General features: G+C 38.6%; 1 protein-coding gene across 4 annotated transcripts in view; it reads left to right on the top strand.

The window, feature by feature from the left end:
- Positions 1-17,287, top strand: part of LOC148396452 (neural-cadherin-like) — an 85,648-nt gene that overhangs the window by 37,725 nt on the left and 30,636 nt on the right. For all 4 annotated transcript variants that reach the window (XM_088379596.1, XM_088379597.1, XM_088379595.1 and 1 more), the window contains 10 exons: positions 1,164-1,413; positions 3,208-3,350; positions 4,492-4,664; positions 6,633-6,801; positions 7,740-7,910; positions 8,292-8,464; positions 9,643-9,810; positions 12,049-12,298; positions 14,986-15,113; positions 15,578-15,764. In XM_088379596.1, coding sequence (XP_088235722.1) covers positions 1,164-1,413; positions 3,208-3,350; positions 4,492-4,664; positions 6,633-6,801; positions 7,740-7,910; positions 8,292-8,464; positions 9,643-9,810; positions 12,049-12,298; positions 14,986-15,113; positions 15,578-15,764 — 1,812 coding nt within the window. The remainder of the gene's footprint in view (positions 1-1,163; positions 1,414-3,207; positions 3,351-4,491; positions 4,665-6,632; positions 6,802-7,739; positions 7,911-8,291; positions 8,465-9,642; positions 9,811-12,048; positions 12,299-14,985; positions 15,114-15,577; positions 15,765-17,287) is intronic.

The raw sequence follows: 17,287 nt of genomic DNA, 5'->3' as shown, positions 1-17,287 counted from the left end.
ATTTATTCAAATGTCCAAGTGATGGCGGGCTGTCTGTTCCCTGTGGGCCATCCATAGGTGATTCCTCGCCGCTTAAGAGTTGTGCTTTGAAACTCATTCTGTGTGGGCACATTTGAAGAAATGTAATCTGAAAAGAACGGCACATACAGCCTGCAGTGGTGTACACTGCAAAGCGAGCAGTGACATGAAATGGCAACAATTTCAAACCCAAGCACCGACGCACACAAAAAAAAAAAAAAACAGTGTGCAGAAGCAGCATTGGAGAATGAGCAAAAATAGACATTTAGGCCTCCGAGAGCTTTAAAGACTGATTAAAGTGTTACAGCAAATCTTTTGCACAGTGTATTATTTAAAAATGAATAGCTCTTGACGAAAGCCTAATCATTTGGATGAAGGGGGCACATTTTGTGCTTCTACAGAAAAAAAAAAAAGTACCAACACTGTTTAAAGACGCAGTGAATTGTAAAGTGTAGCGGGGGCTCTACGGCTAATTACATGACAAGATTTTGACATGAAAAAGACATTCCATCCTCCTACATGTAGGGATGGAACATTGAGGCTCTCTTCTCAAATTTATTTACTGAGATTGATGGTAATGAGATATAAAGAATCAGTGGTTGAAGCAATGAACACTAGAACAAAAAGGAAATCAAAAGACCCAAGCTCTTGAATATCTTATGTTCAAGACTGTCATTTAAGTGCACATAACTGCCAGTCTCAAGTTCAATGCATTTTGGTGGAAGCAGAAAGGAAAATTCCCGAGCTGCTTGTGCAATTCCTATCATAGCAGAAATACCACGTGTAAAACAATGAGGAAAATGGAGCTGGTGACAGCTTGTGCATGAAAATGTCATTTGAAGTGCAATTCACCCCAAAAAATTACCAGTCAATTTTTTTTTTTATCTGGGTTTGATCTAACATCAAATGCGTTTTAATTTTATTTGATCGTAATTAACACACAACAAAATATTCAAACCAAGGTCATTGCAAAGATTCTAGCTCTGACATTGCAGCTATGTGCTTATACGTCGTAGGTGATCTAGTATATGTTCCAAGAGTCTACAAAGACATAACGATTTACACAAATGTCAATATGCATTAGCTCCTATCATCAGCCTGGTTGTATGAAGTACTAATTGATTTTTTTTTGCCTCTGCTAACAGTGATGGCCACTGACTGTGACTCAGGGTTAAATGCTGAGCTAACCTATTACACCCTGAGCCCCGACTTCAGCATTTCGCCCCACGGTACCATATTTCCTGCGGCTCGGCTGGACTACGAGAGGCCGAACCATCTCTATGAATTTGTGGTGATGGCAGTGGATGGGGGTGATGGGCCCCACTCTGGAACCGCCACCGTCCGTGTCAGGATGTTTAATGTTAATGATGAAGCCCCAGAATTCTCCCAGCTTGTGTGAGTATGTTGGACCTGTGCTTTACATGATTCATCCATGTTTGTTTAAGAGAAATATGGATTTAGAACATCCACCGTTTGGCTTCCAAATGAGGTTGCCACCCGTCCCGTAAAATATGGAATCATTCCATTTAATGTCGCGTCTTGCATTAAACCAATACGGTGCACATTTTATTCTGTATTTTCATTCATGTCTAATCGTACAAATATCTGTCACATGGAGACAGAAGGCACTGGGGATAGTCAGATTTATTATGACCACGATCTGGTCCCTCTACTTTTGCCACTTGGTCAACAAATTCTTTACATGTACATCACTCAAATAAACTAAATGCCGTGGTGTGGGTCCCTTACTTATGAAAGGGTGCAACCCTACTTCCAAATTATCCATTTTCTATACTGCTTGGTGACCTGGAACCTAGCCGAGCTGACTGAATATTGCTTTTATAACAAAAGTTACAGTTCTTTGTTGTGGACACATTTATTGAAAATGCTCTACAAAAAAGGCAATGCTCAAAAACCTTCTGGTGATGCTGAAGTAACATCTTTCAGTGAAACACTTTACACGGCAGGTGAACTTTGATCTTGAATAGAAAGGTAGTTGCGTCAGCGATACAGCTTGTTATATCACTCACCAAACTTGCTCGCCTGCCTGCTTGACTTCGGTAACAAATATACTTGCTTGATGTTGCAAGACCTGTCATGTATAGCGTAGTATTGTACCCAATAAGGTGCACTCAATAACAATTTGCTGCATGTTTTGATGCTGATGTTCACGTGTGTAGACAGATATACCCGCTCGTTCCCTCTCGACAATCGTTTTGTATTCAAATGATACTCCGCTTTGCTTGTAACATTAAAAGTAAAACCAGACTTCCTAAACTAATCAAACACTCTCTGGCGTGTGTTCTCAGCTCATGTTAAAATTAGTTGGAAAGGAGCGGAATAGCACTAAATATAAATATTCTGGATTGTCGGGTGAGATGTTGGAAGATTCTGCAGCAAGACAAATCAAGAGAGTTTATATGTTTAATCCCCAGTGCTGTGGTGAGGTTGCCTCAGAGCTAAGTGACAAATTACAGGTCAGCCATGAAGCTACGTACCCCGTTGCGGCTTGGCGGAGATGAATCACCCATCAGTGTTCTTCTGTAAACCATCAATCACCTCTGACTTGTCACCGCAGACACCAACATCCCACTGCCATCACCCTGCAACCACACATAGTCACACTGGAAACAACGCCAAATCTCACAAAGGAAGGACTTGTGCTGACAAGTCAAGTTAAACTCAGCAAGGGGGGAAAAAAAAAACGCGCCTCGCTGCTTCTTTGTTATTCTCACTCTTGCCTTCCTCTTTCCTCATGAACCTCTCACCCCTCGCATATTACGTTGCTTGTCACATCAGTGCCAGCTTTCTTTTTTGTCCTCTGCTCTATGTTCCAATTCTCTTCATTGGTATGTCCTCAGAGAGGCAGAGTTCATCCCCACCTGAGAGTAGTGTGATCCAGAGAGCTATATCGTTCTCCCATGTCTTGCTGGGCATCGCACTGCCTGGCACTTTAGAGCAAGCAAATCACTGTTGACATTTTAAAAGGTACTGGGTCGAATAGCCCACGGTAGGCTTGGTATGCGAAAGCATCGTTTGTGCAATAACTCCAGCATGCCACCAGACGCTATCATTTGTTCCTGCTCTGGCCAGCTGATAAGACAGGTTAAATCACAGTGACACAAAAAATCCGCAGCTATAAGTCTCATCCGCCTGCTCATCCTTTGCCCTTGTTAAACTTCTTTGCAGATATCGAACGTTTGTTTCGGAGGACGCGGGCCCCAACACCCTCGTTGCCACGGTGCTTGCCAAAGACCCTGACGGTGATGGGATCAGCTACTCCATAACGGATGGGAATGAGGAGGGAAACTTTGTCATTGACAGCCAGAAAGGTGGCACTTCTTTGTTTTACAGGCACTCTTCACATTTGCCCTAACTCCAATTGACAGTCAAATCCGTCAAATCACACTTTCAATGTTCTTTCATAAATTCCTATGGCATGAGTGCCCTTTATTCTCAATGTCACCACAAAAAATATGGGTTGATATTTCAAAAGGTAATTTTGATGCAAGTGCTGCTCTTTCTGTAATAATTCTCATGGCTATTAAACATGACATTGTTTCAGAAACTTCTGCAGTGGATTTTTCTTAAAGAAATTTCTGGCAATTCCAGGATTTCCTACATAGACGGGAGAATTTTTTTTGATCCAAAACCGGTAACAATCGCTGTGACATTTGTCACCCAGCCCTTTCAATTAAATTTCACAACAACGCTATCACAGTTCCGCAAGCGCCTCTGCCTTCGTTTTATATTTATCTCCTCTACTTTTCTGGATTGTCAAAGCAATAAAATGGAGAACCTCATCCTGTTTGTATCTTGAAATTTTCACCACATGGCTTTCTGCTCACCGTACTGTGTAAGCAAAGAGGGCATCCTCATTAAATAGCTCATGTCATTGGTAAACAAGTGTGACATTTAGGTTGTGAGAATAAATACGTACTAGGTCCCGCAGCTCTCTTATATTAATGTGTGCTGCATTGCTGGCAACGTCACTCGTTGCCATTAGGAGCACAGCCTGTACGGGCAGTTGGAACCTCAAATAAATTGGACAAGACCTCACATCTGTATGTATCAACATGCTGTGTCTTCAGTCACGTGCATGGAAAGAAATGAATCCAATCGTAAGACGAGAATAAAGCCCTTTGTTCTCTCACTTGAATGCCTTTTTCGCACATCACAGGCTGCTTTTTCATCCTCAAACTGCTGATGATCAACTCTATTACTGTTAACGAAAAAGATGTTAACTCACGGGCTAACTTTTCATCCTACCCTTTATCTTGAAGGCTAAATGAAAGTAGAAAGAAAGGCATCTGCGGAGCCTGGTTGATCTCTCAATACTTTTGTTGTTGTTGAGTAAATTTACCACCGGACCAGGAAATCTTGTGAGGTGATACACGTATATGACACCACTGCTGTCATGCAGCCTTCATTTTCATTATCATTTGTAGTTTAATGGGTTTGTGGTCTTTGCAGGGTTGATTCGACTCCGCTCCACACCTTTGCCCAAGCTTCAAGGCCTCGAGTACATCCTGAATGTAACAGCCACAGATGACAATGCATCGGGCGGGCTGCACCCGCTCTCATCCACCGCACGTGTTATAGTTGGAGTTGACGATGTTAACAACAACAAACCTATATTTCAAGAGGTGAGGGATCTCTCTAGCTCTCTTCTCGCTTGCTCTCTCTCTGTTTCTATCTGTTAGAATATGTGAAAATAGCACTGCAAAATGCCACTGAGCTAGCCTCAGATACATTTACCTATAATCTATTTTCAGTCAATAGAAAATGTTGTTTGCTGTCAACCTGAATGAAGGCTACGCAATCAAAAACACATCCTACGCTTACTTAAATTATTCAGTCTCCATGCACATTCGCCTCATTTTACTCTAGTCAGTCCAGCTCTCCTATTGTTTTCGCTTATCCACCTTCTCTCTTTCCCTGGCCACCATCTCCCTCCACTCTCTTCTCCCATGAGTTCTGATTAGCCTGTGCACCAAGTCTATCTTGCGGCTTTCTATTGGGAATTCAATTAATTGATGAAAAAATATGTTATCACTATGCAATACAATAGCTATTTAATTAACTTCCTAATGAATTGGAATTTACAGAAACACGTTGTCAGAAGACCAACCCTTACATATACTGTAGTGCCTGACGGTCTTGATAACTCGTGTGTGTGTGTGTGAGATGTGTTTAAAGTAGTGGGAAAAAAATGCACTTTACATCGCCTACAGATGTTTAGCCTTACCAGGGTACTAAGATTATTGCTACTGTACAAGACTGTCTTACTGTAATACTTAGTTTATCCGTACTATATTTATAATTTTCCTTATATTGTACCTTGAGAGAGAGACGTGAAATTATTCAGGTCATTTCCATCTCAAATCATCTCTCCCTGTTGAAAATGATGGAAATGACATTCATTCATCCTGACAACGTAGCTGCGTGAGTGCCATAGACCTGCTTGTGGCCAATAGAAGCTACTGGTTGCTGCTGGGGGGTATTAATCTGACTTCCTTTATTGGAGGTTGCATTCCAAAGATTTCAGCTTTTTCATTTGATAAAGAAGCTGACAATCAGTCACTTTCTTGGAAGCCATACTTAATGCTAATTCAGATTTCAAAAAAAGAATCATAAAATATGTGACTTGATGAGTAAATGGCAATTACGCTGTTGGAGAAAAAGCCCAAGTGCTGAGAATTTTGTGTGGATGTGCCAACGCAGTCATGTAGCAATGGTTTCCACAAAAAAAAAAAAAAAAAGGCTTGGGAAAGCTCTTAAGTCACAGTACCACTGTAACACTGTAAACATGTCTTGAACCATTTTAATCAATGTTATTTATCCATTATTTTATTTCCAATAATTACCTTTTAACTTATTCGCCACTGTAGTGCATATATAGAAACAATATGGTATGGGCAGAAGACCACTGCACACTCCCAAAGACACGAGGAGGACATGCATACCTAGCATTTTGTGGTCATTATGACAATACGTATTGCTCTTAAAAAAAAAAATCTTATATTACAATATTGGAGCTCATACTGGCAGTTGTGCAATTCTTTTAACCACATGCTATGACCCTAACCATCTGTGCCAATGCATTGGGACCTTGAAGCTTTCGGTTCATTGTATTATTTTTTTCTTTCATCTCCCATACATAAGATGTACGTGATTGCTCCTCCTCCGCTCATCTCTCTCTCTCTCTCTCTCTCTCTCTCTCTCTCTCTCGTTTTCATGGTCATTTGGTTGAAAGAGATGCAATCATTTATAACTGATTACAAACTCGACACAGCTTTTTATCTGGGGTGTATGTTCATTAGAGGTAACGGATTGAGTCCTGGCAAAGACAAAGCTGCTCATTGCTGGATCTTCAAAAGGATCAACTCAAGTGTTTTCACTTCTATAGATGGGGTCTACTGGGTATTGGGGGTTAGGGTTGGAAACAGTATTGCGTTTCATGTGAAGGACTTGCCAATGAATGTGCAGTGACCCAAGACATAATTAGTTTATCTTGTTTGATCCTCAGTCTGGCAGCATTTTGCCCCATTTGTGAGAGTTCTTCTGTTTCTGAGTCACTATTTTGTCACTCCTGCCCACTGTACCTATTTCAGTGCCAGCGATATCGTGAGCAGGCTTCAGTGCTGGAGAACCAGCCAACAGGCACTTTTGTGTTACAAGTGCATGCTGTGGACGCAGATGAGGGGGCAAATGGAAAAGTCAAATATGGCTTAATGCACAGAGACAGCGCCATGCCTGCCTTCAGAATTCATCCAGACTCAGGTAGAACATGACACACATTTTTGGCTTGAAAACATCAATTTAACATAAAGTGCAGATTACACAGTATTGTAATAGTTTTAATGGACTTCTACTTCACTGGAGAGCACATCATAGAATATCACATCCTTTTAACCCAGACTTTTTACTTTTAGGGGAGTGTCTAAATCACATGCAAAAATTGCCAACACAAGCCATTCCTGATTCGGATGTGGTCAGGTCAGGTCAGGTGCGAAAGAAAGAAAGAAAGAAAGAAAGAAAGAAAGAAAGAAAGAAAGAAAGAAAGAAAGAAAGAAAGAAAGAAAGAAACTGGTAATTCCTGTAGAGAATGCTGAGAAGACCAAACATGTCTAGTAAAGTGAAGACTACAATAGACTAATAAAACACCGTCTGGCACATTATTTCTCGGGTATCAAGTTTCCTTGGTATCTTTACTGGGAGAAAACGTTTTCTCAATGATAGAGATGACATGGTTGCTGCTTCATTGTATTTCTCTTGATGGTATCGACTAAATTTGGACAATAGTGTTTGGGCTGAGAAAAGAAATACTTTACCCATTCCAGATACGCCAATTATTTTGGTCTCCTATTGAGTTTGACAATTTAATTAAGACTAACAGAAAAATATGACAAACACATGAGAGAATCATGTTTATTTTGTTTGAATTGAAAAAATCAATATCAATATTTTGGAGGTGTAGTGAAGTCCGAACACGTAATGTTACGATATTTGCTTTCTTTCAGGCTCATCATCTTGTAGCTAAAATACTGAACATTCTACAGTTGAAAACAAACCGTCAAAAGATACTTTATGTCTTACTTGTACACATGGAAGATGGATAAAAACATGTATTGATTGAGATTGGTGAAATGTATAGTGGAATATGAGTGTAGCCATGTGTGCGTTTGACAGCTGATTATTGTTTTGTTCTGTTCACTCAGGAGCGATTCTGACGTCCCAGAGGTTTGACAGGGAGCGCCAGAGAGAGTATTCCGTTACAGTGACGGCCACTGATTGGGCCGAGGAACCGCTCATTGGAATCTGTCAGCTCACTGTCCAAATACTGGATGAGAATGACAATAGCCCCAAGTTTGAGAACATGCGCTATGAGTGTAAGTCGTTAATGACGATGATTGTGATGCTTCCTAATGATTTAGAAATTGAATTGGAACACAAAACCCTAAGTGTGCCTTGTTTCCCATTAACTGTCCTTTGGAAATAAAAGTCAAGTCAAAGTCAAGTCATACTGATAAGCTATTGACTGAATGTAGTTTTTCATTGCAAGGCAAATATAGCAGCTACTAAAATACATTCCTGTAGATGTGGGGATTGAACATTTTAGAGTACACATTTTAATAATCCCACCGCAATATCACAGCTGGTAATCCTTTTCAATGTTTGACAGTTTGTTGCTCCAATGCTTTCAACTTATTTCCGTACAAACATTCCCACCTCACCAAGTTCTTGTATCATCTCATGTACGTCCACTCTAGACTTCTTGAGAGAGGATACTCTGGTTGGTACCAGTTTCCTTCGTGTGGCAGCTCATGATGATGACTTTGGCACGAATGCAGCGGTCACTTACTCCATGTCTGTGGAGCAACCAGAATACCTGAAGGTCAATGCTGTCACTGGATGGGTATATGTTAACCAGCCAATATCACAGGTCAGTCTTATCAGTCTGCACACACACACTCTCTCAGTCTGTGAACCCACAGCTGGCTATGTCAACAGCTCCAACACACTGGACAAAAATTGGAAGCAAAATTGATGAATGAGAGCAATATAATATAAAATGACTCCTGTTATCCATGGAGCCACCCAACTGTTTATTTTTCTTTACACAAATAATTGCTTACTGCAACAAATACCGCAATTAATCAGACGTATAATTTTAAATAGAACACATTTATTTACTGAGCTAATCATCCTCATTGGCCCAAACCTTGATTAGTAAGCTAATAGCTTTTGTTGAAACAATTTATTTTTCATTTATAGTCCATTAGATGTCATAATTTAGTTTATTCATGTGATGCGCTATGTGTGGCCAGTACACCTCAGTCACTCAGGAAAAATACATCTCTCATTCACACCACTATGGCAAGATACTGCAGCATAATGTTCTCCTCCTTTTGAACATATTCAGGACAGTTGTATCTTATTTTCTGGCTTGATAGGTGAAAAAAAGGTACATTCTCCAGCGAATAGTTTGAATTATAATCTACAAAAAATGATGTGTGACTCAGCAACGGTTGACTGTATTCCTTTTTTTTAAAGGTTAATTATATTAGTGATAAACCGTTATGTGTCTAATTATCCAAGAGTTGAAGCAAGGGCAGCCAGCCTCACATCCAAGAGCCCACCTTAGGCTTGCAGCACCCTTGCTATTGATTGTGTCAGAAAATCTGATTTTGTAATACTCAAAGGTGCATTGCACATTTTCTCATTTGCCCTCCCCCAGCTGTGTGTTTAAATCTCTTACTTATTCAAATATGCAGCTGTTCTTTGGCCAGAAACTTGTGAGTCCACTCAGAGCTGTGTATTATTCAACATACTTTTTAGCGCATAGTTGTCAAAAGTCTCTGATGATTTATTTTACTGCCTTTATGTTAAATTGAAAAAGCTGTTGCACATTGAATAGCTTCATGGCAAATGCAAAATCCTTTTTTGTCAACAGCCATAACCATGTTGACATTAGATTAAAAAAAAAAACTGGGAATATCACACATTTTATTGTATTGCAAATATATTATTGACTAGTCAGTATTGATCAGTCAGCTCTCTATGTCTCAGTGACTCTCCTTACTGATATTGACCTTTGTCTTGTGCCGCTGTTGAAATCAGAGGAGCTATATCACACGGGAAATCAGCGCAACTGATGGAGGCAACAAGAGCACGTCTGTGGAGCTGGCTGTCACCATCACCAACGTAAAGAATCAACCTCCACAGTGGGAAGAGGAAAGCTACAATGTCACCATCCCTGAAAACACGGCCAGAGACACACCTATAGTGGTAATAGTGCCATTTTGTGTACCTAGTTACCCCAATGCCTTCCTGAGAAGGGCACAATTCCATCCATCCATCCATTCTATTACTTCATCAAGCTATAAATAGTTAATTGAGAACAGTGCAAATACCTGCACATCAATGCTGCATTGTTGTTGTGGTTTAGTGTCAGTATAGAGCATCAAGAATAAATAAATAAATAACAGCACTCACTTCTCCATTTGCAATGTCTTACATCATCCTCCATGAAACATGAAGTAGCCTGCTAATTTAAAAAAAAGTGATGGACAAAGAAGGAATTTCACTTTTCATTCTTCTACAGTCTAACCTTGGTGGGGGTCATGCTTGTGCTTTTGTAGTCTAAGTAAAAGCAGACGATTTGAGGACGTGCTTACAGTATACCGGTTTATAGTTAACTAAACAGACAATTGTAGTGTTGTGTTTCACTCATCCTGACACTGACTGATGACAAGTTAATGTGTATTCCAAATCACGTCTGTGCACCCTGGAAGTATACTATATAATGGGCCCGCCTGAAAAGAATAAGCAGTACAGAAAATGGATAGATTATAAAAGCATACTGTATGTGATCTAAGACTTTAGGTAGGAAGTAGTTTATATTTTTGTTTGGACCACAACAACAAAAACTTGTCATTGCAACTCAAGTTGCTGTTCTGATGATTTGTGACATGACCTGGCCAAAACTAAAAGACTTGCTTGATATGGTCCAAAGTTTTGGGTTGCTGACTTTCAGGCTTTGACTTTTAAGCCACATGCCTATTTTTGGTCAAGATTATGATTCATACAATATGGCTAGAAATTATGAATTAAAACATCTGCGTAAACAAAGTAGTAATCCAATTAAAAAAAGTACTAAACTGCAATTCAAACAATCATTCGGAAACTGAAAAGGGAGTAGAATGAGAAGAGACAACTCATATTTTACTTTTTTTTTGTAAATGCAGCAATTTGTAAAACGGTAACGCTATCACTGAGATATTCTGCAAACAGATGGATATTGCTGTTAGGTTATTTTGGGGTTCGGGAAAAAAAACTGAAGTTGTTTGAAGTGTAAAATAAGTTCTGATTTACACTCGGTTATTAATGTAGATGATTTTTTGAAGTTATGTTGTGAAATATTGTTGAATGTGAGTGCATTATCTTGAAGGGCCTACATATAGTCCATTCAGGTAAGATAGAGTAGATTGCCAATTACTATATCAGTATGTGACTTCACTGATCTTCTCATTCTATGATGACTAAAAACTCCAGGTAAGTGCTGCATTAACAAGGTGACTCAACTAGGTTCGTGATTTGACTTGAAATAACCTTAAATTGACTTGCCCAAGACAAAATAACTAGAAGGTTAAGACTTAAATTTTATGTGACTCAAAGTGTTGTTTGATTCAATTACACTGTTTCTGGGGGGTAAGCATAATTCCACTTTAATTCTACACTTTCTTGAATTCTATTGGGATCCAAACAAACTCTTGTTTTGATTAAGTCAGTCAATAATTGAACAATTTTCATTGCTCTTTGAGGACCCATAATCTGATTTTGTGATACACAGTGCATCACAACATCATCACACAGTGAAGAGTTGATTACTTCTCTGAAATAATGCCGTTTAGCGGTGCCTCCAGCTGTTCAACTAACAACTTTATGTTTGCGCCTCACTATATTTTACAATGATAAGCTGTCTCAAAAATGTTGAAAACAACTAATGCATTTTAATGCGCTAATGCCTACAGCCCAAAGTCAGCCGTGGTAGGCTCCATGAGATCAGCCACGACCCTCGTGAGCAGGATGGATGGATGGATGGATGGATGGATGGATGGATGGATGGATGGATGGATGGATGGATGGATGGATGGATGGATGGATGGATGGATGGAACCTTGACCCAAACCCCAAATTTTCAAAATTTGCAAGCATTCACCGCTCATTAAGATATCATTTAAAAAGTGAAACTAAGGACATTAGATAGATAGATAGATAGATAGATAGATAGATAGATAGATAGATAGATAGATAGATAGATAGATAGATAGATAGATAGATAGATAGATAGATAGATAGATAGATAGATAGATAAGTATGTTAATTCCGGGGGAAATTACAATTACATTACATCAATACATGATACTCTGTGTAGGCTATAGTGATTTTTACTATGGTTTTTTTCATCAAGTTCCTGTTGTGTTAACATCAAGGCTGACTCTTCTATCTTTGGTCTCCATTCAGACAATCAAGGCAACTTCTCAGCTTGGTGACCCAAGGGTGACCTACAATCTAGAAGATGGAATGGTCCCAGAAACTAACATGCCAGTTCGTTTCTACCTCTCCCCCAATCGGGAAGATGGCTCTGCTTCCATCCTGGTGTCTGAGCCTCTTGATTATGAAACTACTCCCTTTTTCTCTCTGCGGGTGCGAGCACAGAACGTGGCTGCAGTGCCGCTTGCAGCTTTCACAACAGTTTATGTGAACATCACAGGTATGAATGCTTGGTCTGTCATTTGCCAAATCTCATTATATAATGTAATTTCACAAATGTGTTTTTGCTGAGTAGGTTTTCACCTGCAAACTGTTTGCTGTATAGCATACTGTGTTGACCCACAAGCAGAGACATTCACCAGGGACTAAGAGAGTGATACATACTTTTGAGATCAAAATGAGTGGCTGATATGTGTAGATGAAAGGGATGAAACGGAATACCTTGCTCCGTAAACAGTCATATTTTTTTGCGGAGAGTTAACAGACGTGACTCGCCATTATCTTGTCTCGTCAATTTCTGGATCCCCACGATTGGTGACCCCGAGGTGAACAAGAAGGCCAGATGTCAATCAATGGTCAAGTTTCCCGACTTGTTGCCCAGAATGTTATGAAATTCCTCCATGCCCTGGCAGTGTTAGATGACAGGCAGAGTGATGATGCTGTTGGCGGTCCCACTAGCAATTGGAAGAGTGTAGCTTGTTGATTACTGAGAGTAAAATCACATGGCTGGCCTTCATCTCCTCGTCTCGTTATTTACAGTACAGTATATGTGATAGCGATGCACTAACAAAGAAACATGAAAGATAGTGACACTTGTGATCGGGACACTGGTGGTAGTAACCCTCAAGCCAGGTGGATGTTTATGGCAAATGCCAGGAATAACGTCTTGACATATCCGTGCAGAAGAGTGCAATACTGGGAACAACTAAGATCTCATGCAGAACACTCAAGCTACCAAGCCTCTGACCCGAGTTTGAGTTTCTCTACTGCCCAGAGAGGCGAGAGAAAAAATATATTATATTTATAAAATATATTTTTCATGTAAATAAAGAATATGGACTATCACTAGCTACGATTCTCATCAAGGGACATCATTTGAAAAGTGTTGTAACAAAGGATGGTAAGAGATAATACCTTTTTATTTAATAGTTTGTTGGTACCTTAACTGAATTGTCAAATTGAAAACGTACAGGAAAACAAGGCCGAAAACCTTGCCTAGATTAGTAAGAATGAAAGTTATGAAAGTATACCAATCCTACGAGTATGTAAAAAGGTAAATATACTATGTGAAAGGCATCGAAAGAAGGAATGACACATTAAAACAATGACAATTTCAAATAAAAATCCAAGTTTGGTAATATAATTGCGTATTTAAAGTAAAGATGAAAATCAGAGCAATAAAATTACAAGATTGCAATAAAATAAAGGTATCATACTTTAAAAAGTGCATACATTAAAAATGGATCAAGCCATGAAAACATTTTTCAAATGTTTTTGTGATTAGTGTTGTAAACAGATTGCTTGCTGCTATGAAGAAAAGGCAGCCCTTTTTGTACTGCAATGGTAACTGCTGTCGATCGGAAGCTACCAAACAGGCCAGGGAAACAATTCATATTCTCAAGAGCCTTCTATGTTGCTGAAGACTTACAGTGCATTTTGTTTCTTTTGGTTCCCCTCTTGTATAATTTTATGATGCAGAGAACAATTTAAATCGAGCCAATCAGAATGACATTCTCTGGCAGTTGCCCTGTTCTAATCTCAGAGTCAATGGAATTTGTGCCTACGGAAAACTGTCAGTAATGACTCTTAACAACGTAACAAAACCGTGGCATGATAACTGCTGATTATTTTATCGTTAAAAATTTAGCTGTCACATTTATAATAGCAATGGCCTTCAGCTTGTGCTTTTTCATTTGTATCCAGCTCCACATAAAACACCTTCCAACATTGAAGACTTGTTTTACAGCATCCCTATGTGACCCTACCTGAAAACAATAGAATAAAAAAAACATATAAAGGGTGTCCCAAAAAGATGTATATACACTTTAAATAATTATAAACCAAGTGTTTATCATTATCGGCTTAATTTTCAACATGTAAAAGAATTTACAAACATCATTCTATCGTTTTTTCACTGCCGGTTCTCAAACTGATGTCCGTTCTCGTCCAGACCCCGCCGGTAACGCGAAGCAATGGAATAGCACGCATCATGGAATAATTTCCTTGGTATTTGCATGCATTCACGTTCAATAATTGCTCTCAATTCAGCGATTGATGTAGGTTTCATCGTGTATTTGAGTGATGGTAACTCATGTTGGTGGTTCGTTTTGAAACATCCTCTTCAATGGTCTTTGCACTTCTACTGCGTTTTCATGCTTCCAGTAACATTTTAGAATTAATTTTCTTTCTTCAAAGTTTAGTCTGGCTGCCATCATTTGGATCAATGGGTTTAATCTGCAAAGAAAAAAACAAACTTTTGAGTTATCAGCTGCTCTTTTTGGGCTATCCAAAAGAAGAAGACTGTCAGTATTTCAAACAAATACATCATTAAATGCACCCTAACAGCCCACAGACTCACATTTGCTGTCTTTTTGGAGAGCACACTGTGTATGTAAATTTTAACAAATCCCACCAAAAAATTTTGAATTTGATTTTATTTCCATCCTGCAACAATTTCACCACTTATGTCAATTTGTATAAAATAAAATGTAAGTTAACATTTGGCTTCATAAATGCTGCAAAAACAAAAGTAACTGAGCATTTTCTATTAGAATCGTAGACCTGCATTGAAACAGGCACATGAAGAAATGTCACTCCCACAATATCTAAAAGGTGAACATGATTGCAGGATTTTTGGAACTGAATTACTTTCTGAAAATGAACTGTAATTGTCTCTTCTCTTCCAAGATGTGAATGACAACGTGCCATTTTTTACATCGTCCATCTACGAAGCATCAGTCACAGAGGGAGCCCAGATAGGAACCTCAGTTCTCCAGGTGTCAGCTCATGACAAAGATCTAGGTCACAATGGGGAGGTTTGTACTTCTTTACTTCACTCTCTTAAGTGGTTAAACAAAAGTAGATTGAAGATTTATCTCTTTTTTTTCTTATACATTTTTAGGGTGTTGTTAAGAATAAATAGATAATAGGGTAAATAAATGATTAATTATTATTATCAATTATTAATTATTAAATAAAATATCAGTCTGTTCTAAAAATAGTTCACTTGTGAAAATGACGCCAGTAGATTAAAAACATTTTAGGCATTGCTCCACTTATGTCCAATTTATGTTGATTTAAATTCTCTAACATCCCTAATATCTCTCCAGAAATTAATGTATTGTGGACCCTTTGTAACTGTAATTGTCAGTGACAATATTAGCCAACCACAAAGACGATCAGTATGATGATATGTTTTCCTTCATACATGATCCTTTTAGCAATTTATTTATCAAAATCAACCTATAGCGTTAATCACCACATTCCCTCTAATCCACAGATTACCTACTCTCTGCTCAGTGACAGCAGTGGTGACCACCTTTTGTTCCAAATCGAACCCAAACTTGGGATCATATACACAGAGTCCATTTTTGACCGTGAGGCCCGCAGCTCCTATTTGTTGGAGGTCCAATCATTGGATGGACAAGATTCTGCTCGACCTGGCAAAAACAACCAACCAAACTCAGGTAGGTAATGTAAGTTGTATTCAGGGGAAGCTCATTAATAGGGTGTTAGAATGTGCCCATCTGAAAAAAAAGGGACAAAATTAAATAGTAAAAATGAAAATAAAATACTCCAAAACCTATGAAGGTATATCTGTTTTTATGGTCAAAGTTTTTTTTGCCATACATTAATAACAGATACATATATCAGGTCAGGTATATCAGATTTATAAATAGAGAAACATTTATGTTAAGTGATGTTTAGGAAGACCAATTACATTTTTTTAGAAAAAGACTGACAATGTTGTTATTATTCTTTTTTACAGTATTTTACAGTTATTTTATTTTTTCCTAGGATGTGCGAGAAGTTGTTACAGAGCAGAGAAGGGATTCATGGTGGTTATATAACTCAGTTTATTGAGTCCAAGAAAAGCAAAATTGTATAGTTTTCAGATTATCCGACAAATGTTTGCTCTTGTAAAGAAAAATGCAGTCATTGATATTGTATGAAAAGCCTCACTGTCCTGTTTTTCTCCACCTATTCAGAAACAAGAAAATGGATTTCTTCATATTTTTATTGATGTGGATTGTGTTTCTGGAGAAAAAATGCTATTGTAAAGATTTTAAACTTCACTCACTTTTTAAAAGTCACTAATATTATTGGGAACATAACTGTACCTAGTTTCATAATCTTGCAATGGTAAATAAAATGTCTCAAATATACTTTGTCTCACATAAAACAAATCCTTGAGGGATTATGAATCCGTTCTTTTTGATACGACAAACACTTCAAATTCCAAGGCCCTTAAGAAGACTGTTACCTCCAAATCAACCACTGCCCTTTGCAAGTTCCAGATGTTTTTTTGACTAAAAATTGAAATCCAATGTTGAGTTTTTTCCTTATAAATAACTTATTGGCATTCCTTTTCTTCTCTTTTTCACCCATTCACACGGGTGAATTTTGAATTTGGATGTAATTTTCCACCATGACCATGCTGCTTCATGCTTTTTCCTTAGCAAACAGCAGAGAAATGTCTCCACTCTGTCATCATTTCCACCACAAAATTTTCCAACTAATATAGCGTGTGCTTGTTTACAGTACTGTCTGAGTAGCATTTTGAGGATTATCAATCCTCGCTCTGTATCTCGAGTGACATGAAAACGACGTATTTCAAAGTGATTCTTTGCAAATGTTTGTGAAGATGGTATTATGCGTCAAGTCTGATGTTTTGAAACAGGAAAGCCTTCTCTCTAAGGTTGCCTGGCCTGCTTAGCATTTGCAATCTGCCTTATGTGACGTATCTCCCACATCTAGAAGGGCTCATCTCCTCTGCAAACATTACCTGTCTCTCTTCATCACCCCTGGGATACACAAGTAGAAGGCAGGGGGCCTGTAAAAAAAAACGTGAAAACGCCACTATTGTCACTTCCTCCTGCGCATTTAAATGAACATATCACCCATGTGTCTTAGTGAGGAGATAACGTACTCTATTTGGAACAAAAAAGTCGACAGTGTAATGAGGATAGAATGAGTGTGGTACAGATAA

This window comes from Syngnathus floridae, chromosome 6, assembly GCF_059516105.1.
Source record: "Syngnathus floridae isolate MCC-2025c chromosome 6, RoL_Sflo_1.0, whole genome shotgun sequence".
Classification (NCBI taxonomy): domain Eukaryota; kingdom Metazoa; phylum Chordata; class Actinopteri; order Syngnathiformes; family Syngnathidae; genus Syngnathus; species Syngnathus floridae.
This window is presented reverse-complemented; position numbering and strand designations above follow the sequence as displayed.